The following is a 25,636-nucleotide window of genomic DNA, read 5'->3' as shown; positions in this document are numbered from 1 at the left end:
TTTTTTAACACTTATTAATATTATAAACATGACTTTCAGTTCTTCATGTTTATTACCCATATTCTCACAGAAGTGTGTCGCATCTGAGGATAATGATAGTTAATTTGTTTAATCGTGTTCCTCTCCTCTAATATTCTTCCCCCTTAATCTTTCTTAATTCTTCACACTGTTGTGGTTTATCTGAACCCTGTGGTGCGATAAAAACAGTGTGAAGATTATTTTACACCAGCTGCAGACAACTAGGACAGATAGCTCTAAGAGTGCATAGTAGTAACACCAACAGAGAAACACTGATAATGCACATGACTGACCAAATAGTCCCGCATATAGCGGGCCAAGTAGCTCTGTGGGAATGCTCACCCGTCTGCTTGCTTTGCCAGCCTTGAGAGCAGTTTGCTGCAGCACCGCAATGCAAAACAGCTGAGTAACAAATAAGCCAGCTCTGGGCCTTTTTGCATATTCAAAATGTGTCTGCTTTGCTTACATGAGAATTAAATGCTTGGATATATCAACTTTAAGTAGCTGCACTCTTAAAGTGATCTAAAAAGAGATTTAAAAATTGCACTTTGGCGTTACTGCTACTGCAAGTGGTTGTGCTTCGGCCTTTCCCCTGTTCCCAGCAGCGCAGCCCTGCAGCAGGCAGCAGAAGCGGGACATGCTGCAGCCCTGTGTCGTGCAGCTGCCTGCTGTGCTGCTGACCGTCTCTCCATCCGTCCCGGCTGTCCAGTGACAAGACACCCGTGTACACCCAGCGCCCGCAGGGCAGTCTGCCTGTCCCAGGCCCGCTGTTGGTGGCACTGACGGTTGTTTAGTGCTGGGGCCTGATGTTCCTCGAGGCTCCGAGGCTCCCTGTCTGACATGGAAAGGGCGCCAGTGAGCTGCGTAAGCTGTGGGGTTAATTTAAATGCAATTTGTTTCACAGAAAAGGCAAAAGAAAAGAAAGCAACGGGACAACCTTTCATTATTTACACATAAACACTGCGGATATTTACTTAAACATACACGTCTATTTACCGTTTACACGTTAAATATTTATTTAGCCGTACAAAAACACTGCTGATAAACGACCCACAGCTGGGATCCGCCAGCGGAAAACTTTGGTTATCCCACGCCGCTCGCTGTCGTGCCGTAGCTGTGTCACCGGGACCCCCGGGCGCTCAGCAGCCTCCCTGCGAGCCGCGGCGCTTCCCGGGGGCCGGGGGGCGACGTCTTTGCCATGGACGGGCCGCGCCCGAGCCGCTGCTGCTGGCCGCCGGCTGAGGCGAGGGACGCGCTGCCCCCGGGGGCACCCGGGCCGCTGAGGCGCCGAGGGGGCGGTGGTAGCGGCGGGTAACGGCTCGGAGCGGGGCGGGGACGGGAGGGAAGGGGAGGGCAGAGCGGGGAAGGAGGGGAAGGAAGCGGCGCTGCCGGAACGTGGCCGGCGCTGGCTCGGCCCTGAGGCGGCTGCGCGGCCCGCTGAGCCCCGCCGAGCCCCGGCGGCCCGGCCTGCCGCTGCTGCTGCCCTGCGGCCGGAGGCGGCCTGAGGCGGAGGCGGGCTGCGACGGGCCGCAGGGCGGTAAGCGGGAGGCGCCGCCGCCGCGGGGCTCGGGGAGGGAAGGGGAGGGGGCGGCTCCCTGAGGGGAAGCGGCGGGGGGCGGGAGGGCACCGGGGGCCGGCGGCCGGCCCGGCCCCGCGGGGCTGCCTCCGAGCCGCCGCCCCGGCCCCAGGAGCGGTGGGAGGTGGGAGGGGGGCAGCGGGGAGCCGGGACAGAAACTTGGTGCGGGGCCGGGAGCGCTGCGCTGCCGCCCTGCTCCCGCGTAGGACAAGGGGAGCCCCTTCCCAGGAGCCAGCGAGCCGCTGGCCTAAATCCGCCCAACTGCGTCGCTTGGGCTCACCCACCTTTCTGTGGTTCTTTTCTGCCTCCGTCTTCTACTACTCACCAGCCCCCTTCCACAGTTAGGCCCTCCCTGGTCGTGGCTCAAAAATCCCTGTCTTGAGGTAAAGTACTTGAAAAAGCAGCTGAGAGCATCTGAAGTGGGTATGGCGCTCTGAATGAGCTGGGCTCGGCAGCTCTGCCTGTCTGCAAGTTTGTGAAGTGTGGCGCGTACTTTGGTCCTGCTGTCACTCTGCGAGCTCTGCGAAGACTGCTTGGTTGTGATTGCCTTGAGTAAATAACTTACTGCGTCTCCTACCCGCGTGCTAGCGGCATCCCTTCTTGTCTGTGAGAGGGTGGAAAAAAAGATGTAAAATGGCAATGTTATGGTTTTTGAAGACAGCAACAGGTCTGGTAAGAAATAAGAAGTAGCCTGCTTAGGTAAGCATTGCTTCTCTCTTTCTCGGTCAGGCTGTACTCCCACGATCTTGTTGGTGACTTTTCAGACAGAGCTCTGCAGAAGGGCAGCTGGCTTTTCTGTCCCCAAAGGGACTTCTCAGTGACACCATCTCCCTGCACGCTTGGGCAGGCAGCGTAGCCTTGTTTGACTGAGCCTCAAGGTGTAGGTGAGGATCCCAGGTGACTGTCATAAGTCATCATGTGCTGTGTCTTCTGAAGGCTTATGGGGGGTATGGGATCAGTTCTGCAAGTTCTGCCCGTATCTAGGTAGCACTGTAGGCAACGCTGTTTGTTTGTGTGGGTTTTGTGGTATTGATGGTGCTACTTGCGAGGTTAGTTGGCAGGCTACGCTTGAAGGGACTACTGCTGCAGTTACACACAGGAAGCACAAATTGACTCGCTGTTGTAGGAATTGAAGCTAACTCAGAATGTATTTTTTTGAAGTACTCTGCAACGTTCTCTTTAAGGTAGTTACAGCAAAATGTAGTACTGCTTGGTTAAAAACAGCATTCAGTCCTTTGAAAAGTGATTAAGATTCGGTGATGTTAGTAATAGAATTTCAAAAACATCCAGGCCATAATGTGGCTTTCTGGGGAAACCAAGTTGCTGGTGTGTTCTCAAGGGCAAGTGAAGACAATCTGAGTTGTGGCTACTCCTTCCCTGTGTCATGAATGGGACTCATGCAATAAAGAAGTGAGTTAGTCAAGAGAACTAATTTGGGGAAAAAGTAGTACTTCTTACTTTCTTTTTTTTCCCTTCCCAAGTTACTTTTTGGTTAGAACAACTTCCTGAACTAGTTCACTTGCCTGGTTTTATGGATATTGTCTCCAGCCGAAGGAGGAAGAAGTGTGTTTTGGTAGGGAGGAAGGAACAGCTGTGGTCCTGGTGCATTCGTAGCCTGTGATGGGTATCTGGGTCGTGCTTTTATGGCTGGTAAGTTAATCTAAGAAGGCACTGCTGCTAAAAGAAGCTGCCCTGAGTGGATGATTGGTATATGGTGCTTGCATTGAAGGTAGCAGGTGATACTAAGGGTGTAGGAGCTCCTGTGTGCTGCCATGCCTTGGTCATGAAACCCTGGTGTCATTTGTCTTTTTTTTTTCTCCTCTCTCTTAGCAGCAGAGCCACCTCTGGTTCTGTATTTTAATTCTACTTGTCCCCAGTAGCAGTTTTCTCTCTCCTTTGCATACCCTTTTTTCTCGCTAAACCTGCCGTTGATTCATTAATTGTGAAGAACGATCTGGGCGTTGTTAGACAGAGGTGTTTGTACAGTTATTCCGCTCGAATTTAAAAATAATCAGCCATATATTTTTGTTATTTCTGTTATAACAGGAAGGTTATTTCAAACTTGACTGACTTCAGTAATTGCAAACCTTCTGATTTCCAGTTTGAATGAATTTGTCATTAGATTATATCCATTCTATGTACCCAATGGACTGATACACCATATCAGCACTCTTAATTTTGGTGTAGCAGCACTCTGAAACAAATGGATGCAAAAATGTGTCAAATTGCAACGCTGAAGCTTTTTTCCCTTCTGGCCACTGGCTGTACTAATCTTTCCTGTAATTGCTTTTCCTCCCCATGAATTTTAATTTTGACCTAAGTGAAAATTGAACCGTACCTTTCAAATATTAACATTAAGCTTTGTAGAAGAATACTTTTAAAGAAGACTAAGATGTTTTAAAGTATATTTTCATAAGACTAAAATTTATGACAGCTTGTTCCAGCCTCAATCTTAGTTTGTTCTAGTGGTACAGCTGTTAAAGGAGCCATTATTGTAACCTGAATCACTTAAGGGTTTCTCTTTGCTTTGATAGAATCCTGCTTGAGAGGCAAAGCTTGAAATTTTTGAGAAGAGACTGAAATTGATTTATTTCACCTTTTCATGTGTTCTTAACTTCAAAAAGAAACAGACTTTGTGTTACAAAGTATTAAAAAAATACCTCCATGGATTTTTAAGGTTGGTTTGGGGTGTGTGTGTGTGTGTGTGTGACTGCTTATAAGTGATACCTAAATAAGTTTCTAAAACCTGCTTAGTTAAGTAGATTACTCTGAAAGATGAGTAAGGCCATTGTGGGAAAACTCAGTTATATTGTTGCTTTGCAGAGATGTTTCCTGTTCTTTGGCAAGAGCAGCAGGGACAAAGGTCTTCCTAATGGTTTTAAGCAGACCAAAGAAAAATTAAAGTTTCTGCCACAAAGCAAGACAGGTCACAGCCCTCTGCTTTCCTGGTCTTGTCATCCCTGAGACTTGAATCCGAGTACCAAAGATGGTGTGTTTTCTTTCTAGGTCAAATGAGCTTAAAAGTGCAAAATTACTCTAGCACTGGAAACATGTTTCTGTATGAGTTACAGGGAAGCACAGTGGTAAAATGGAAAAAAGTTTAAAGGGCAAGTGGCCAAGGGATGTTTACGTTTGTGCGTACTACATCAGATGAGTGCTTCCTATATGTACAGGACAGCTGCAATTCTTAAATACATAAATAGCTTATTCTATCTTGGATACAGGACTTTGCACTTGTCTCTGTTGAACTTCATGAGGCTCCTGCCAGCACGTTTCTCTAGCTTGTCCCCATCCTTTTGAAAGGAGCATGTTCACGTCCTTTCCATTTCCTGAAAAGAAATGTTGCTTGTTTACCCAGTGCCTGCCTCACCAGTCTGGCTCTAAGGACACCATGAGAGACGGTGTCGACTGCCTGCTGTGTGAAGTGCTCTTCCATCATCCCCTAAGCGGGCCATCTTGCAGCAAGCTGGTGTGTTGGTCAGGTGTCCTTTGCCCTTGGTAAATCCACACTAGCTGTTCCCAGTTACCTTCTTGTCCATCTGGACAGGACGGTTTGCTCCATTGTCCTCTCATGGACTTAGGCTGGTCTGTAGCTACCCAGGTCTTCCTCCTCCACCCCTCTTGAAGCTGGATGTGATGTGTGCTTTTCTTCCAGTCGTAAGGAACCTTCCCCAGGCTTACAGCCTTTTAAAAACTTGCAGAGTGTGGTCTCCGTGACATTGGCCTGCTCCCTCTGGGCTCCAAGTTGCACCCACCTGGAAGCACACAGAGTTGTATGCTTCTGTCTTGCTCAAGTGCTTCCAAACTCCATCTTCTTCTTTTGGAGGTCATTCTTCATTCCAGCAGACTGTGCTACCAGGCACAGGGGTGTGGGAGGCTTGAGTGCAGGCCCTACAAGTGAAAACTGGGACAAAACAGGCACCAAGCATGTCAACCTTTTCCATGTCCTGTCTGAAAAGCAGAGGGCAGCATGTACTCTGGTGCCAAAGAGACAAAGCAAGTTGAAAAAATGAACCACACCTTAATTTTTGGCACAACTAAAAATAATAAGTTCCAGTTAGAAATTTACAGCTTCAGTGTGTGCCCTTCCCTGTTGTGCATTGTAAATAAAAAGTTGTTTATACTTAGCAGCAAGCTGGTTGAATTAATACTCAATGCAATCCATACACAAGTGCTTTCAATTGGAGTTCATTTTACATCTCTTTGTTGCTGCATAAACCCATTTTAGACATCACTGGAATAAAACTTTGACATTGTACCATTTTATCTGTTTGGAGGGGATAATTTGTTTCATGCTCTTATTCAACCCTGCACACGTTATTCTTATGTTTACGTTTTAGCAATTCAAGGACAAATAAAGTAGTTCTGGAAGTCGGTGAGCTGTAGTCTGCAGAGTGTTTGAAAAGAAAGTTCTTGTGTGGTTTGAACTCCCTGTGTGTGCTTGACGTTGCCTGTGACTTCTGAATGGGTGTAAGTGTTTGGGTTTGTGTTAATGTTGACTTAACCACAGGTTTATCTTGGTACTGTTATAGGCTGGGTATGTCAATTATAGCGTAGCTGTGGGGGTCTGAGTAGATCTCTGGCATTCATTCAGTCTCGCAATACGATTTGTAGCATGGCTGGGAATTCAGAATTGATTGCTGGTGGAAGGTATTTGAGAGGAGTTACATTTCCATGCAGTACTGTGCTCAATAAACCCTGTAGTAATGGTAAAATTGCAGCCTGGATGTTTGCCTTTCAAACGTGATTGTTTGTTTTATGTTCGGATGCTGGTAAACTCTTGTTATGGTGAAGCTTGTTCCTCATGGTGGCCGATAACTCCGTGACTTAATGCTTCAACTGCTTTTCAGTGTCTCTCGCATGATTCCGGAATAGGAAAGAAGAGGCCAAGCGGCAGAAGAAAAAAGAGGTGTTTTTTAAGAACCAGCAAATTCTCAGAATAGAATTTCAGTCAGTGTCTGAATCTAAGAACAGATCCCGAAAGCTGTTTGCTAGGTGGCTGAGCAAGATTTCCTCATTGCTGTTGGGCTGAGGAGTGAGGTGTAGCGCGGTGGTGACCTGGGTGAGGCATGGAGCAGATGTGGAGGCAATGGGCAGCAAAGCCCTTTCTTGGTACTTGTTGTAAAGCTCATGTGGTGGTAATCCTTTTAATACAAAGAACCCGTTTTGAGGAGCTAATTTATGACCAATCCCTGATGTTTTCTTTTTCTTACAGGTAAATGCAGTTGTGAGAATATTTGCTACTTTCTCTCTTTATAGTCTTTCCTTTGCACAGCTTCTATAGGGCAGGTTTCCTACTGCAGGATGTAACTACGTGAGCTGCCAGAGGAGAGTTACTGCGTAGTCATGGCCAAGTCCCTAAGGTACCCTTTTGGCAGTCAACAGCCCTTCTTAAACCTCCGTGCTTTCAGGGTGCGGAGCTGAGTTCAACAGTGGCACTGTTTAGTAGAGCACAGCTGCTGGTTCTGGCTAACTTAGGTCCGTCATGTGCACCCTAAGATGTGCACCAAGTTTTCCCTGGTGGGAATTGTGTGCTGGGCAGTGATCTGCTGCAGCTGTCCATGCGTTTGGTAAGCTAATGCTCTCATTTTCCTTTTGGAAGAAAAAATGAGCGAGGGCTTTGTCTGAGAATCTTAAAGATTGACTTTTAGTACGTCAATATGTTTAGTACGTTTAGTAGTGTTTAGTTAATTTTAATAATATTCATTATTATTAGGGAAATAACACTTTTTATTATAAATATTTCCCGTTAAGATAGAAACCAATAAATATAAGCAACTGCTGCAGTGAATTGCTTTTCTGTTCAGTACCATTATTATATAAGGAATGCCTCAGTTGGTGCATTGTCATCATGTGGTTGTTTATATACAAAACCAAATCCATAACTTTAAGTTAGAAATAGGTGTAGAAATTTAATAGCTGGCTAAACTTTTAAAATAGGCTTGCAAAAATAATTTGCAGGTTTTTATTTATATTTATTTACACTTAAGGAACATGCTGGTATATTTCTCTTCATTAAGAATGTCTGAACACTGCGAATTGATTTTTTTTTCTCCTTCCAGAAGACCAGCCAAAAACTGTCTCCTGTGAAAAAAAAAAAAAAGAAAGGATAACAAGAACCTTAGGCTGGGCCATTTGAAGTGCCTGTGGCAGAGACGTGGTTTCTTTCCCCTCCATTCTGCAAACCTGATGCTTTATTTTGTTCTCTGGCGTATGCTTTCATTATTTCCTGTTATTTTGAACTCACATCTCACAAGTTACTTCTTGGTGGCAGTGCTGCCTAAGTAACGGTTGTCCCCAGTCCTCGCTGCCTGGTTTTGTCTGTTCTGTGCAGTGGCTGTGCGAACACAGGGGCTTGCTGAGCCAAGCATTGCAGTGGCTGAAGGAGTGCTCTAATCCTCCTTTCTTTCCCTGGGGTTCTTTGTCAGTCACATAAGTTGTCCAGCCTCTTTCAGCGCGGTACTGCCTGGACACTCGCAGTGGGAGCAGATGGTAGGAGGGGATGCAGCTTTTTTAGGCAGTTCGTCACCTCCTGTGTCTTCAAGGTATTAATGAACTATCTGTAGCTTGTAAGTATTGATGTTTTCAGCTTGAATCGGCATGTGTGTGAGCATCTGAGTACAAAACAGCAATTAAGTTGAAAAAGATGAAAGAGAGCTTGATGTGCATACCAGTAGTAGGTCTGGGAGTAAAACCTGAATTAGAGCTCCGACTGGGCAGTGCAATGAAGATGAGCCTGTGAAATATCAGTCCTTTCTGTTTGTGTGCAGTTTGTGTTTGCTCCTGGACAGCTTTACCATAAAATGTTTTTTTTATCCATGTTATACGTGATCCTAATTGTTAATACTTTAATCATTTGTTTTGGCTTTACAAAATTTCAAGAAACTGGCAACTGTTAGATAGATTTTTTTTTTTTTGGGGGGGGGAATAACTGTTCAGTGTTCTTGAGTCAAAAAAAGACCTAAGTGACTAAGGGCACAGAAAACTCGGTAACTGATTGCACATTGTTTTGAACATTAATTGTTAATTGTTCATTGCTATATGTATGTATAAAAACTGTTAGGAGAGAGGAGATGGTTGATGAAAATGTCCAAGAAAATCGGTTGTCAAGCCCCAAAAGACTCACGTGAAGATGGAAGTTCCTTGTAGTTGTTACGGCTTCTATATTTGCCTTTGACTATTACAATTTCTCTCTTTTGATTCTTTTTTCAATTTATTGAGACATCAGAAACTGAGACCCCCTATGAAGGGGTCAGACTGAGGGACAGCGTAGATGAGTATCTAACTTCTGGTGGTAGCCAGAGAGATAAGGACAAGGGGTACATAGTAAGACAAAGACAGGTGCTGCTCCTTCCACTGTATCCTCCCAGTTTCCACCCAGGCCTCTGTGATCCTGCTTCTTGTTCCTTCTGGTAGCTGTATGCTTTCTGAGGTGATATTGTGGAACGTGGAAAAAGCAGCTGCGTTATTTTGTATATTTTCTACGAAACTCCCAGGAAGTGCCGCAGTAACGTTTCGTTCTTACACTCTGTAGGAGTGCAGTGAATACCATCTGCTCTGGGACTTGCGAACAGGTGAATTTTTGTTCCCTGCTCACAGAGCTTGAACACTTTGTTGGGTTTGTTAAAGACTGAACTTCGACTTGAACGCGTGGCAGAACACTGGAGCTCATCTAGGTTGCACTTTGTGTTTGGGGTTTGGATTCCTTGCATTGTAAATCGTTTGCTTGTCCCATGGATTAATGGCTTCTGTGAGCATGAAAGGAAATGAGTGATCCCTATGAATATGTCCTACAGCACGTCCTGCTAAACGAGTTTATGGGTATCAGAATAATTACTGTCCTTTCATTGGGTAGGTGAATACGAGTTGTAAGAGTTGATTGTGTCGAAACTTTAAAAGTGTGTATCGCTGGGATGCATCTGAGAGGTTCATGGCTGTGGCTCCTTTCTAATTTTGACTCTGTTGTTCTTGGAAGTATAGCAGGACTTAAAGGTCCAAATGATAATGTGGAGTATAAATTTCAGCACCAAAACAGTGAGGCGTCTGTTAGGCACTTCACTCCAGCTTTTTCCTGGTGGTGTCAGCTTTATCCATTGTAACGCTGGCTTTGAGGTTATTGTGGGGCCCCCCCTCATTCCCTGTTGCACTCCTGCAGTCTCTCAGCTGAATGTCTGCCATTTTGCTGCCTTGTCCTGAGTTTAGGGGCTTGATAATGGGATGTTGCCGTAGTGGTGTTCCAGGTAGCATGTTGAAAATGCTGTTATGGAAAGCAAATCCTTGTGTAATTATTAGAAGGTGAACTTCTGTCATTAGTAGTTCTGTGAATTTTGTATTTTGTGTTAGTTGACTGTAATACCCTCCTCTTGTTTTCTGAAGTAAAAATGTTTAATTGGAGTAGTTAGTATGTAAATATTGATAGTGAGTTTTATATCTATGTTTAATGACAACCACGCATGGATTGTGCTGATACCCACAGCACAGCATGCTTTTTTGGGGGGAAGTTAACTTAGCCTTTGAGAGATTGAGACTGTGGTTTTCAAAAAACAAACAAAACAACAGCCCAAACCAATCCAACTGCATCTTTTTGGCTCAGGATTTTTTGGAATGGGTTTGTTTAGTTAAAAAGATCACACAACCAAAATCTTCCCAAAGAATGCACAGTTCTTAATAAATACATAATGCTTTGTTTTAGTCAAGGAAGGTATGTGGTATTCCTTGGCATGTGTCTTTCAGAAAGTTTCATGCGCGCCTCTCTTACCAGTTTCTAAAAGAGTTTGGGGACTTTGGAAAATATGAAGTGACCTGCATGTTGAGACCAAACCACTTTCTTCTCATCTTGATTGATGACATGAGCAAATTGTATTGATCCTTCAGACTTAACATGGAAAAAGCAGAAATAGAAATTTATTATTATTATTATTCTAGTGTGATTAGATGGACAGAGCAGTTTATTAGTACCAGGTGTATCTGGTTACGTAGTGCCCTGTTCTTACCAGTGAAGTCTGTTTTTCTGGGAGAGAATGACTTTCATTTTCTTAATTCTTCTAAAACCCGTCATGACCTTTGAAACTAGTACTAGAGTGGCGTTGCAGAATATCGTTATAAAAACTTGCCCGGGGAGTATGGGATATCAGCAGATGACTTCTGGCATGCAGAGGTATTAAGAATTTACTGGTCAAATCAAAATTAAATACTGTTTACACCTCTACAGTTCAACATGCACAGGACTAAGGGAGGCAAAAGTTAAAGCCATGTACTGTGGCTTTTAGTTGTGTACACCGTTATGTACTTACTACAGTCAGGTTTCCCAATGTGAAGCAGTTAACCTGACTTTCAGGAGGTTTCACTTTCAGTTAGTCTCAGCCCTTAAAAGAACTGTTGTCTCCATCTTTTCATGCTCTATTTAAATATTTAATTTTTCAAGTGATGATTTAAGATCTTAGCTTGGATTCTAAAAGATTTTAAGTGTGTTACTTCTGTAGAAAGTATTTGTTTTTAACGGGAAGCTTTGTTTTGCTTTATGTTATAAAGAAAATGTTTTTCTTATCTATTTTTGGGTGCACTGTTGAGACTGGACAGTCTTGCTGCAAAAGCAGGAGAACTTTTGGTGGCTATCTAAATAAAACTCATAGGCCTTGCCATTTTGAAAAATCCATAAATGAGTAGTGTTTAAAAAAAGAAGTCTGGCGTGGCTGCTCATTTACAGCTTATGATTGCTGTGACATCTGCTAGAACGAAAGACACAAGACTAAGGAAAATAACATTAAAATAGGCTAGGAAGTATCATTTGTTCAGCCTGCGGTGGTAGTGTTTGACCAGCTGCAGTTTAACAGCATCTGAGAAGTGGGAATCTCACTTCCTGTGGTCAGAGAACACAACGGTAGTTCCCGGGGTTATGAGCAAAACACTGTAATTTGATCTTGAATCTGTGAAACTTAATATTCCCCAAATTTATTCTGCAAACTTAAGATCACAATGGTAATGTATGGCACAGATTCCTCTGAGGAACAAGGGGTGTACCAGCTCAGGAGGCAGGCAGTGAATCGAGGTGTCTGGAAGAGACACTTCTTAAGGCACTCGTTTGGCACGGGGAAAGATTGGCACCCAGGATCTCTGCTGCCTTAGATCAGCCTGTTCTTCCATATGGTCTGCTTTGCATTACATCATGGTGTCTTTTTTTTTTTTTTTTTTTTTTTTTTTTAAATTTGGAAATAATAGCTTGTGGAGAAAATACCTGGTTAAAACTTTCAGTGTATTTAATGGAGAGAGGTTGTCCCATAGGCTAAATTGAACTGACGCTATTATTTTTCCTATTAGGGAATAAAACATTAAATCCCCTTTAAAACACCGGTTGTCCTATGCTACTGCCACCCTCTGGAATATAGGTCATTAGATTTTTGGAGTGAGTGGCCATATGGTTTAGTAAATTAGCTAGTGCTTGGGTTCAGTTTGAATGCTGCCTGGAAGCATCATCTTGCAATGAAGAACAGAGGAAACCGACGTGCTGCCCAGGTAGACTGCAGCTGAGAAAAATCAGGCACTCTTGCTGCTACCTTGTATTTTCCAAAGTAAGAAATGACTTACCGGCCCAAGAAGCCAAGTGTTAGTGCTTAGCTGATGGCAGGGAAGCAGTGTGAAGAAGTACTTCAGGGCTCATTTATGTTGGTTGCTCTGTCCTTGAGGTACAACGCAAGCAAGTTGTCTGAAATCCTGGGATGCTACCAAGTAAGCCTGGGTACCAGAACACTTGATGTGCAGATTTATTGTATTTGTGCGTGTTTCTGCCATAAGACACAAAAAGAATAACCTCTGTAGGGTAGTGGAAGCTGCCATATTTGCACTTATTTCTGAAGTGTATGTTTTGAAAGGTGGATAGAGAGGACAATAGCTTTGCTTTTAATTGGCAGAATATAAAAAATTTATTTAAATTGGTTCAATACTAATTGGATTAGCTGCTACTGGTTATACTTGTAAACAACATAAAGTAGCATGTGTCAGTAAGAAGCAGGTATGCTGGTGTCATTTGTTTGTTAGCTCCTTTCTCCTGCCACTCACTTGTGTGTGTGGACAAATCTTAGGCCTAAATAATTGTTTCTCTCTTCCTAAAAACACCCCCCCTCAACCTTATTTATAACCGTGTTTTGTCTAGCATGTAGCTTGTTCACTGCAATGCTTTTTTCTTGGTTTGTGGAGTTTGTGCAAATGAAAGTATCCGGCGTAGTGGCGGCTACCTCTGTGGCTAGCAGCTTGCCTGATGTTTTTTCATTCACCTGGACTGATCTTTCATCTAGCATTTATGATACCCTTCCCTCTGCCCCTAAATTGTAGTGGGTTTGGATTGGTGGATTGTGTTTGTTTTACATCTGCTCCTCATCTTCCCTCTTGCCTTTGATTTGCAGCAGTGGCTGATCTCTGCTGAAGAGAAGAGATGGCCCTTCTCTGCTGGGCTGTAAATGTCAGCTGCTTCCTTGCCTGAGTCACACTCCACTGATATACCAAGCACATGCCTACCATCATTCTGGAAGGGTTCTTCACCCTGGTCATCTTAGAGTTAAGGTGAATAAGACCAGTAGTTTTCCTGGAATGACTCCCAAACTATTCATCTCTGCCATCTTTAAGTGGTTCAATGGCTTATGCATAATCCAGTTTCAGCTCAGCAAAGCAGTTTCTCTCCATTAGAATAAAGAGTATGGCATTCAAAATGGGATCTGTTTAAAAGGTTGTGCTAAAATTTATTTTGTAAGATCTGTGTGCAGTATGCTTTTGAAGGAAAATATACATTTCCTTGTTTATGTAGTTTTCTTTTGTTTCTGTCTTCCTTTAAGAGTTATTCCTTGGCTACAAAATTGACATAAGACCAGTCTGTATCTAGGCCTCTTGTTTCTCTGTATCTAGGCACCCGGTACAACAACTCAAAACAGTCTGCTGTCTGTGAACAGCCTCATTATTTGCTGTTGTGTATTAAATAGGAGTTTGCTTTCACAGAGGAGGCAGTGTTGCCAAAATAAGCTCTGTGGTTACTTTTCAGTTATATGGTTGATTTTTCTTTTCTTGTGTGTGTGTGTGTGGTTGTTTTTTTGTTGTTTTTTTTTTTTTTTTTTTTTTTTGCTGTTGTTGTTTTGAGCTCTTAACATTGCTTTAATGGAAATTAGAAGATGTTTTTATACATATACATATCTATATGTATTAATATTTTAATATAATATGTTTTAATGTTTTATACAGCAGCAATCTCTTTGTATTAGGTTGATTTTAATTTCAGGAAACAGTATTGGTAAGCCAAGTAAATACTAATTTTGTTTTTTCCAGATGTTCTTTACAGTGCCTTTCACAGCCAGAACTAGGATTTTGGGAAACAATTGATAGATCATGGACCAGTAGTAATGTGAACATAGGGACTTAGCTTCTTATATGAACATTACACGGAGAGAATTTGGCATTAAGAGTAAAATTACAGTGCTGTTGATTTTGGTGAGATTTAAACACTGGTTTTATGAAACGTAGGGTTTTCAGCTGCATATGCATGCACTCGGTCAATAGGAAAGAAAAGGATTTTGTGGGAGATGGTTAGCTGCACTGCTTAAATGTACAATGTAGTAAGGAATTTTAGAAAGCTATTCAGTCTTCGAAAAAGCATTGAAAAGCTAAAGCTTTGTGAAGTGTTTGTTGGCTTTCTGAAGAAGGTATGCCTCTCTAGTGGTAGCCATCTCACTGGGTGAGACTTACGTTAGCAGTGGTTTGACATGCTGCTTAAAATACAAAGCAATGGTAAAGACACTGGGTTATTTGTGTGTGTGTGTAGGACTGTCCACATCTGTCTAGTTTCCAGCTTCCTTAGCAGCAAATTAAAATATAATGCCCACCACTTCAGCAAACTGCAACTCTAAGTCACATCTGTGCTTTCAAGTGAAGTTGGCTAAGTGCTCTTTTCGCACACGTGCGTTGCATTGTGTGGCTCAAAAAGGGAACAAGTTACGCTTCTCAGTGTACATTTGCACTTCAAACATCTGTTAGCAGAAGGTGAATCACTGCATAGTTTTATGAGACTTTCCAGTTCGGAAAGCTCCCACAGAGTCCCTTGAAGAATATCAGTTCTGAAAAGAAGTAGGATTTGTTTACTGGTATGTTGAATGTAATACTGAAAGAAAATGAAATATCGGCCGAACCTACAGTGAACGTCAGCAGTAACTTTGAAATACTTGAACGTGAACTGAAAGTAAACACAAAAATGTCAGGTAACTGCTTCAGAAGATTAGTTCCTGTTAAAGTTGGCATTTGCTAATGGGGACCAGTCTGAGGAACTTTCTGAATTTAGTCAGGTCTGCAAAGCAATCCCCTTCTGGAAAGTCGCTGACCCTTCCTTTGATTCTCTTTCCTGTGGAGGACATGAGTCCTCCAGAGCTGCTGTTCTTCAGCTTCTCTTGCTTTTCTGCCACTGAGGTTGGCGTAGGCAGTTGCGATGAACCCATGCTGCCTTACTGGAATGAAGCAGAGAAGCTCCTAGGTTTGGGCCTTCTAATGCTTAGCGCTGTACCCATATGCAGTGAGTTCTGGTATCTGGCCACAAAACACTCATATTCCAACAGGAGTGGCTTAGCTTTTGTCTAGGACTTTGTATAAGCAAGGTGTTGGGAACTGAAGTATGGAAAGACAAAATGAGCTGTGTGAAGCTCTAAGGTAAAGCTCATGGAGAAAAGCAACAGCTTTTCTTCGGTCGTCGTAGTACCACTAGAACTTAAAATATTTTGCAGAGGAAGATCTTCACCCCTGCCCCCCTCTTTTAGGTAAATCTGATTAATTTCTATGTCCAGTATATTTTGTTTTGAAAAGCTGTTTGTCAGAAAGCCCTTTCTGAGATTGTTCCTCTTTTAGAATTGCAGTCGTTTCATCATACAGTTGCTTTATTTAGCAGAGTTTTGGGATAATTTCTTCCTGAGTAATTGTTGCTGAGTTTCTGAATTGTTTTCTTTGGGGTATTGCTCATCACTGTGGAGGAAGAATTATCTTCTCTACAGGAAGGAATGTGACTGCTCAAGATACTTCCTTTGTAGAAATTACTTCCTTGCGGTAGTAGTACATACTTCCAGTATTACTGTCAAGAGAACTTTGAAAGCACAATTTATTGACATCTTTTTGAAGACATTGTTGGACGAGCCCTTCTGACTCTTCACCCTGCTGGTTTGGGTAGTGACCATCTGGCCTGTGGTTTTTATCCTTCGAGTGCTGTTGCCAGACCCAAAGGTATATTCACACCACTAGCAGCTTAAACAAAGCCACTGGACTTCATGCAAAAGCAGGTGAGGTGTGTTACTTCTATGGACTTCCCTGTCCCTGACTGTGCAGTTTGAGCAGTAACCGAATGCAAATGCTAAACCTCTTTCATTGAGCATTATGAGAGCGCGTTCAGCTCCACGGTCATCTGCTGGTAATTTCAGAGAATAAACTGAACAGGACTGTAGGCCGTATAGCCGTCTGTATGTTCTAATGAATGCAATCAACAATAATAAATAATAATAATAATAATAAAAAAGCTTATTTCTGAGTTTAGTAGGGGGCCTGTTCTTTGCACATGCCTACTTGTGATACTGTCATTTGTTTTTTGACGTTTGTAAGGAAAAGGGGAGTTCAGGTTTATAACTCTGCAATGACTAAGGACTGAAAGTCCTTAATATGTGGTGAAGCTAATGAAGAAAGGGAAATAACATAATGATCTACTGATGTCCAGAAGTCGTTTGCCTTTTTTCTTGTTAATACAGTATAAAAAACCCTCTCAGGTGTTCTATTCCTTCTGTTCCCCAAATAACCTTGATTCATTGAAATGAGGTTTTTATTCTCTTCATTGCTTTTCTTCAAAAGTGCTTAGCTGAAGTATTAGAACCTGTATATTTATGGAAAAAACAAACACCATTTTCCCTCCATGTAGCTTACTTCTTAAAATGCTATAAATCTCAGTAATCTTCTTGAGACCCCCAGTCAAATTATTAAACTCTCATGAAATTAAAGTTGTTTAATCTTGAGTATGACTTGATTATGATTCTTGGTATATTTTCAGGCATTAAAAATTATTTTTGATCACAGATTGGTCATGCAATATTGTATGGAAAGCTTTTGCTTTCTAAATGGCATGTGACTTGAAAGGGGGAGGAAACGAGCAATCTGTTCACAGCGAGATGTTCATCCATATAATATCCACATTTTCCATAGTTTCCATTATTTTTAATTTGTCACCTGGCATGACGGCTATCATGGGCATCAAGAGGTGGTCTTAGCAGAAGACCTGTGTGGTTTGTAGACTTGAAACTGTTCTTGTGTTGGATGAGGAGTGTAGAGAAGCATTCTTCTGGTCAAGGAACTCACCTCCTGAACGGCTGACCTGTGCGCGTTCATCTTTTGCTGTCAAGTGGAGACTGCCGGGGTTTTAACTGAGTTGGGATAAAGAGCATCGGGTGAATAATGCTGATGGCAGCTTGGAGTAGGCTGGAATGAAAAGGTCGGGGTGGTAATTTATTCAGCTAGTATAGCTGTGTCTGGAAAAAGGTATGTGTCTGCACTCAGTGTGGTGGTTCAAGCTTGAACTATGCTCTAAAATACATTAAGTGCTTTGCAAATCGAATGTAATTGCAAGAATGCATATGGTATGCTTTTAGCAAATTTGCACGGAATTAGAAACTCCCTGCAGTCATCTGGTGTTTATAATACTTCCTTCGTCTTCCTTATTTAGGAAGTAGGACTTCCCTTAAACTATCTTTATCCACATAAGGCAAGAACAAACCTCAGTATGCCTTCCTTTTTTTGTTATCATTTTCTCTGGCTTTACCTGTATTTGTTCTTTCATCGCCTTCAAAGAATTCCATAAAGTGACGTTCTGCTATTGTATTGAGGATTGGCTTTGAAATTAATACTCATTTTCAGTTGGACTGGCTCTTTATTGCAAATAATAGATAGGTTCTTCAGTAACATTTTTCCAAGATTACATTTGTTAAAAAGCAACTAGATGGGGTTAATAAACTGCATATAATGTACTCAGTGTTGTATATTTATATTTGGTTTTGTCTCTTGCCAGAAAGACCTTTAAAGCAAAGATACTTCAAAACACTGAAACAAAACTGACGGCAGTGGTGAATCCATTACCGAGGCTTGGGCAGAGCTCACCTTACCTCATTTGTCTGCAAAAAATTCCTGCTTGTGAGTTCGACTCACTGCTGATCCAAATTTCTAATCTCTCTCTCAGTATTGTAGCCGTTGTTTGGTGGCCTTTTTCTAATGTGAGTCTCCTAGCAAATTTTTGTGCTATAATACAAGTTAGTTATTTGAAGAATTTGAGTTCTTTAGTTGCTCTGAGACTTCTGGGTATAATACCCTTGCTGCCTTGAAAGGTTAAATTGTGACTGCACTAGGGAGAGAGAAAATATTTTGGTGGAGCTGTGTGTAAATGATTTTGACAAACCAAGTCTTTAAAAGACCAAAAGCATATCGACTGTGGTTTCAAAAGTGATACAAAAATATTTTGTATTGAAAGCGTAGTTCCCATGTTTGTCTTCTGATTCCAAATTACTGAACTGCTTCTTGTAGCTAGCAGGTTTAAATAATGCTTGCTGAGAAAGGAAGAGGGCTTTCATGGCTTTTCTTAAGTGATGTTTTTGTAGTTCCCTCTAGGTAGACCTAAATTTGCATTCTTTTCGTGATCACTTCTTGTTTTGAAACTGTAGCTCAGAAGGAGGCAAGGCCCAAGCACTGTTTTAGGTCTCTACATCCAGCTTCAAGGTAAAAATCGTGTTCGGCCTTGCAAAATGGCAGTAAGGAGCAGTTTTTGTCCCCCACTGCTCTAAGTGATCCTTCAGAACTCTGTGGCTTACGCACACCAATGCCCAGTGCTTAGCCAGACTAGGATTTTTCAGGAAATTGATATGGAAGCATACCATGTCTGCAGGTATCTGCTATTTATCAAAAGTATCTGGGGAAAAAAAAGTAATTATATATGTGTATGTATATTTGTGTATATATATACATATATACACACACACATTTTAAAGAGAAAAAAATCACAGATATACTTTATTTTGAAAATAGCATGTATTGTCCAGTGTTCTTCATTCTAGGATGTTGTTCCCTGAGGGATCAGGGAAGATGTTCTGAATTAATGTAGGTGATGGTTTCTTTGTGTTGGATACCTACAGTAGCTGTCGACATTCTGAAGTTCTGGTATTGGTCTTGATTGTGCAGGGCTTTTGTGTTTGTTTGCTTTTTTTTTTTTTAACGAACTTGCTATGTAAAGAAATACCAATAAATTGCTACTTTTTGTTGTTTAAGTTTTTTTTGTTTTTTTCCCCCCTTTGTGGACAGGAGAAAACTTGTTCAGGTATTTACAGGCTATTTGCTTTGTTTGTGCAAGTAACGTAATTAACTCTATTGTAGACAATTTCAGAGAAACTTGCTGAGAAGGATGTGATTGTGGTTTAGTATCATCTTTGACTTCATCAGTAGATATAATAATGAAAAAACAACTAACATAATAGCCTGTTAAATATGTTTTAATTTGTATAGTATACACTTTGATACATAATTTCTGGAAAACGAGTCATCAGATTATCTGCATCTTCACATAACCTGTATGCAACTCTAGTGAAGAAACAGGTCTTTATGAGGGAGAAAGGAAAAAGGTGGGAATTTGGGAGATAGAGGGAGCAGGCTCTGGAGGATTAAAACCAGAAGTGTAAGCTCCAAAGTAGGCTTGTTTTTGTGTTACCCATACACATAGATAACAGTTTCTGCTGTTGAATCATAGAATTTTTAAGTAGACACCCTAAAAATCACACTTCCTATTAAAAATGAACTTGTATATCAATGAAATCAGTTTGAGAAATGTCATTAAGCACATTATAATGAATTTGTGTGACTTTAAGTATGATGTTATAGTACAGAAACTTCCTATTACAACTATTATCATATTATTTACAGCTTGAAAACTCATTCCTTGACATTTTCCTTCTTCTTTAGTTTATTTTGGTAGGAGAAGACTACTGACCTGAGATGGAAGTCAAAACATCATTTAGTAAAGCCAGTAGAATTCCTGAAACTGTATCCTCGTTAATTAATGAAGATTTTGTCCTGGTTAATCAGCAGTCTGAGGACTCCGGAAAAGATGAAAAACCTCAGCTAAAGGTTTACTACTGCTTTATTTTAAATAAGTATTAAGATTCCTGCTGTTTCCATATACTTGCACCCCTTGTAGGTGTGGGACAATTGATGAAACAATTGAAATGGATTGGATATGGCTAAGAAAATAGGATTTTTCTGTAAGAAAAGATTCTATAAGATTTCTATAAGATTATTCTATAAGAAAAATCTGCAACAAAGTCTGTTATATTCTTTGTTTTGAATGGAGAATCTAAGCACACAAACCTGTTACTTGAAGAGGTGTCTGTAGGTTTTAGATGGTTGTTGGACTAGCAGTGTGAATATGTGCAGTGTACATAATGGGAGGATACACTGGGTTATATTTGATTTAATTTCTTGATTCTGAGATCTCTGGTTTCAGTGCAATTTAGTACTAAGCTTTGAGGTATACATTAGTGTCCTCTGAAACTAGAAACTTATTGCCAACTTTGACTGGTGGGTGGGTAGTGTAGCAGTCTGCCAGGTGAAAACAGAATGGAAGTAGCTGGCTCCACTGTGTTGTGTGACTCAGGAGGAAGAATGCAGCTGTGGCCAGGTTACTTGTTTTCCCAGATTGTAAAGATTGTAAAATGTAATAGTCAAACTACAAGTAGCTATAAAAACTGTCATACCCTTCTACTTACAGGTATTTTCGAATGGAGATGATCAGCTGGAGAAGGCAATGGAAGAGATACTGAGGGATTCTGAAAAAGACCAGAACAACGCTCTCCAAGAAGGTTCCAGTGATGCCTGCAGCCAGGCATCTGGAAATGGGTCAGCAGATCAAACAAATCAGCCATCTTTGCACCTTGTTTTAGACCCTTCTGCTACAGGTATTGACAAAATGCTTCCCCATCGTATATCCTGTTCCCAATCATATATGGCAGTTCTTTCCTTTAAAGTTTGAAGTTAAAACGAATATGATGCTTTCTGGAACTTCATTTGGTAACTGTTCTGGAGAATAGCCTGTACAGATCGTGCTTGGATCAATACCCCTTGCTATTCAGTTTTGGTCAATATTAATATTAAGCTGCTGAGTGGATTTCTTACTGTTGGAGTTGGACTTCTTACTCCCATGCTTCTCAGAAGCAACTGGAGATTTTGCTCTGAAACTTATTCAGAAAACTATACGTGAAAAATAAAACCAAATAGTTAAAAAAATGTTTTCTTCATTTTCAGAAGTGTCTGCACCAAGGCCATCTTCTCCTACTGAACCCCTGGAAGAGGACAGTGTATTGTTTAACAAACTGACTTATTTAGGTTGCATGAAGGTGTCTGCCCCTCGGAACGAGCCAGAAGCTCTACGTGCCATGGCAAACATGAAATACTCATGTCAGGCCCCTTTACCTGTAACACTTTATGTTCCAAATGTTCCAGAAGGCTCTGTAAGGTAATGTTCAAATGTTCCTTTTGTTACTTACACAGACGTGTAAAAGGCAAGTTCTGATTTTGTTGCTCACGTGAGGAAGTAGAGTTGTTGGATTTGGGGCTAGGATTCTTGTACAGCTACAGTGGAAAACTTTGTCTTTGAAAGGGAAGCGATTTATCTGTGGAAGTGCCGCATTTGTGAACCCATTCGCTGCTTTGTGGTTATTTTCCCTAAAGCCTATGAAGGTTGATTTCAGCCTTTTCAAACCAATGAATCATGAAAATGAAATGTGAAGCTGGATCTTTTCAGTGTGGGATTACTCTGAGGGTAAAATTCTCTGTACTATTTATCAGTAACTGCCCACTTGTTAGCTGTAGAGCCACATAAATATCTTGTTCAACGATTACTGGTATTTTGGAAAGGGAGAGCTGATAATGCCTGTTTTCTCCCTTTTTTTTTTCTATTGTGTAATCACCTGCAAAGTAAATATGTTGAGGTAGTGGTAGTCCTGCAGGTCTTGGGTTAGCTGAGGGAGTTTGTTTTATTCTTTCTTTCTTCTTGAGGGATTGAGAAGTTAGACTCTACTTCAAGACATAGCTATGGTAAAGCGAGGTCTCACCTGTGCCTGCCTCACAATGCATACATCGATTATCTCCAGATAGTAGAAAACATTTTTTTGTTCCCTGTGAGAAGGATCTTTTAATTAGTGATGAAAATGTCCTGTTAATCAGAATACAATAAAGGTTTTATCTGCAGCGGCCCCACATCCAGAAATAGGGAGCATCTTAATATTCAGGGGTTTTTACTTATTTATTTTAACTCTGAAGTTGAGATTTCTGAAGAATCTGGTTAGATTTCCTTCATTTCCTGTCTTCCTCTGGTAAGAGACATGGGTTCTTAGTCTAATTTAACTCTTGTCGTTAGTTTCTTGATAAATTAAATGTCTGAGCTTCTTGACCTTCTTTCTTCATCTTCTTGTGAAAACTGTGTTGACTATAATCTTCCCTAGACAGAGAGAGCTTTAGGCATATAAATTATTTTCTTCCATTTTGGTCTTTGAACTCGATTTAAGATTTCATTTGAGGATTTGAGGTTATGGCAATACTTCATTTGAATTAGGAAATTGCACTGCATACTTGAAGTATGGCAGCTGTCACATGGGCGTTAGAAGTTAGGTTTGCTGTACTTATTTTCCCAGATGCTGTGTGGCCATTCAAGAAGGTTGTTTTCTTGCAAGTAAAAACAGGTTTCTTTTGTCTTTAATTGTAGAAGGCCACCTGTAAGGTAAAGACAGCATAAGAATCTGCGCAGAACTGTAAAGTTGAACCCGTGTGTGGTATAATATGCTCCATTGAAGTTCAAGTGACACCAGTGCCATTTTTGAGTGTTTCCATTCCTAATACCTGGCAACTTATCTGAAGTTCTATGTCACATGTTGCTCCAGTATTACAGTATGCTGAATCCTCTCTGGGCTTTTCTTGCTGTTGGAAGAATACTTCTTTATTGTTTTTGACTTGGGATTCTGTTCATGTAACTAATGCTTAGTCAGCCTTGGTGTGAATGTGCATATGCATAAAGAGTGAGGAGACAGAGGAAGTCTGTGTAGCTCTGTTAGTGCTTGAAATTCATTGTGCAGTTGTCCATTGTAAGCACACTGTTCTCTTTAAAGTTTTTCAAATACTCTTTGGATTGTTTTAGGAGTTTGAAATGAGTTTAAAGCTTTGTGTGAGCCCTTAGAGCAGTGTAAGTAGCAGTTAGAGGGAAGGACTGGATGGGAAGGCGCGTATACCCTTCTGGTGCTGCTGAAGCAAAAGTTATCCTGCCTGAGAGTGTGATTAGATCTGCAGCCAGCATACTGATAACCCGGAGCATTACACAGCAATTTCTTCTTGATGGACCTACATACAGAGTGTTGTTGCTGTGATCTTTTCTTATTATCATTTGTTTTCTGCATTTATTTTTGTAGTTGTTAATGCAATTTTCTTGCATTTTTTTTTTTTTTTCTTTTAGAGAAGCAAACACAAAACTTTAATTATTTACATTGATTATTTTTTTTTTTCAGTGCTAAGGTTGTTTTCTAGTATGATAAACCTCTGTTTTTTTGTTTTGTTTTTGTTTTTTTTTTTTTTAAACAAAAGTGGCATCTTGGAAGTATTTCAAGGGAGTTACTATATTTGTCATAGATGTATGGGTCCACTGAAGTTTTCTGAGATTACAAAGATGAGGAGGGTGAAAAGCCTAATTCCACTGGAAATGGTTTTTGTTTTTGAGCACAAGCCTGTTTGACAAATACATATAAATTATTAATTTTCTATAAATACCTAATTAGCTCAAAGGGTAGGGCAGTATAATAAATTCAGATGTTCACAGCAGACTGGATTTTACATTTTTGGTGTTTTTAAAGCTGTTGTGATTCATGATCACCTAACACTGCAGGAATTGTTTACTAAGATAAATAGTTTTACGTGTTCTGCATAAACAGTGCTTCCTTAAATGTATTTTTTTGGTCTTTGTATGCAAATTATGTTTTCACAGCTGTGGTGATTTCTACATTTCTGCTTTTGTTTCTCATAAATGATTGCAGAGCAATGGTGGTCAGTATTATTGCATGAGATAGAGGTACTATATTTGTCTTACGGAGTGTAATAGGGGCTTAATTTGTTTTAAAACCCAAAATATTTATCTCTTAAAGCTGGAACCTGGCATGCCTGTACCTACTCTGCATCTTGTATGCTTGAATCTAATAGTAATTACAGTTTAGATATTTTTTTTGAATTTAATAGTAATTACAGTTTAGATATTTTTTTAATTGCAGGAAAATCTTTTAGGTATGTCTGTTTTACTGACCTTTTTATTTGATCTTCCCTGTTCCTTCTCTCAACAGAATAATAGATCAATCGAGCAATGTGGAGATAGCTTCTTTTCCGATCTATAAGGTGTTGTTTTGTGTGCGTGGACAAACTGGAACTTCAGAGAGTGACTGTTTTGCATTCACTGAAAGCAGTTGTGGAACAGAGGAGTTCCAGATTCATGTTTTCTCCTGTGAGATTAAAGAGGCAGTGAGTATTAAGTGTTCTATAGTGACTCATATAAAGGATGGAAGGCATATCTGAAAAAGTTGTTCGTGATGTGGAAACTTATATATTGCCGTGAAAAATACATGGATATTAACATCTAATGGATTTTACAGAACGTGCAGATGGTCATATGTGAATATTAATAAAAATTAAAAGTTATACTCTAGAAAGCCTAGATTTAAGGTATTTTGTTTTTCAGGCATCATTTGGGTAGGTTTCAGACTCATTTTATAGTGTAGATCTTTGAGATTTACAAAGAATCATCTTACAGTACTATGGTTGCCCTATTTAATTTGGCAAGAATTGCATGATAGCTTGAGAGAAGGATTTTCTAGGGTAGAAAAATAAAGGATGGAAAAGAAGCATCTTATTTTTTAATGTTTGCGTGAGCAAGCTGTGAGATGTATTTTCAAATGCATTACTTGAAATATAAATTGTTAAGCGTCCTCTAATGGTTTGCATTCCCAATCTTGTAATGTGTATTAACTAACTGAGCATTACAGCAGAAGTGAATATGATATGAATAGAAATAGGTAATATTACTATTGAATTTGCTTGTCTATTAAATACCAGATATGATTGGTGGTGTTTTTTGTGTTGTTTTTGTTGTTTTTTGTTTTTCTTTTGTATAAAAAGCAAGTGACAGTAACTCTAGAATTGACTGAATTTGGGATTGACTTCAGAAACTGTTGTATATTGGGATTTGTTCCTTAAGATAACATATCACAATACCACATTAAAATATACTGTGGTTTTTTTTTTTTTTATAATACTACTATTTCTTTTGCTTTTCTGCAGGTCAGCCGAATTTTATATAGCTTTTCAACAGCATTCAAACGTTCTTCCAAACAAGCATCTGATCATGTTAAGGACTTTGTTCTTCCCACTCCAGATAGTGATGTGTACACTTTCAGTGTTTCCTTAGAAGTCAAAGAAGATGATGGAAAAGGAAATTTTAGGTAAGCTGAATGGAAAAGTAGAGATTTTTCTGAATCATGCATGCTTGCAAAATTCACAACTCCTATGTTGCGGTGAAACTCATTTGACTTCTTTCCATTAGTAGACTTGCTATAAGTAGAAAGCTGTTGCTCTGTTTTTACTTTTTTTTTTTTTCCCCCACATGTTTTCTATATAAAGGTTAAAAAATTAAAGGTTTTCAAATTAGCTTCTTTTGAAGACATTTTTTGGTAGAGATGCTCAAGGTAGATCTGTGCAAATGGAAAAGACAGGAAGTCTGTACAAACTTCTGTTAAAACAGTTTTTCTGAATAAATAAAAGTTAGCACTCTTTTAATTGAGATTTTTGTAAGCTAATTAATTCCAAATTCATTTTAAGTTTGGAAAATTGTAAACTACTCTGAGCATTACAGGGGAACAAAATAATTTTTGCTTAACAGTTAATTACATAAATTTTGGAATGGACGAGACAATTGATGATGTG

General features: G+C 40.4%; 1 protein-coding gene across 9 annotated transcripts in view; it reads left to right on the top strand.

Moving 5' to 3' along the window:
• Positions 1-25,636, top strand: part of RABGAP1L (RAB GTPase activating protein 1 like) — a 257,106-nt gene that overhangs the window by 11,851 nt on the left and 219,619 nt on the right. For 4 of the 9 annotated variants that reach the window (XM_072041793.1, XM_038182983.2, XM_072041792.1 and 1 more), the window contains 5 exons: positions 19,592-19,756; positions 20,397-20,583; positions 20,930-21,140; positions 24,004-24,178; positions 24,995-25,155. In XM_072041793.1, the coding sequence (XP_071897894.1) occupies positions 19,625-19,756; positions 20,397-20,583; positions 20,930-21,140; positions 24,004-24,178; positions 24,995-25,155 (866 nt within the window). In that variant the 5' untranslated portion in view covers positions 19,592-19,624. Of the gene's footprint in view, positions 1-1,402; positions 1,556-1,724; positions 1,978-15,760; positions 15,892-17,679; positions 17,780-19,591; positions 19,757-20,396; positions 20,584-20,929; positions 21,141-24,003; positions 24,179-24,994; positions 25,156-25,636 lie in introns of those variants that run through there. The other 5 variants (XM_027463454.3, XM_027463455.3, XM_038182984.2 and 2 more) reach the window with 5 other exon arrangements.

Source organism: Anas platyrhynchos, chromosome 8 (genome assembly GCF_047663525.1).
Source record: "Anas platyrhynchos isolate ZD024472 breed Pekin duck chromosome 8, IASCAAS_PekinDuck_T2T, whole genome shotgun sequence".
Lineage (NCBI taxonomy): Eukaryota > Metazoa > Chordata > Aves > Anseriformes > Anatidae > Anas > Anas platyrhynchos.
This window is presented reverse-complemented; position numbering and strand designations above follow the sequence as displayed.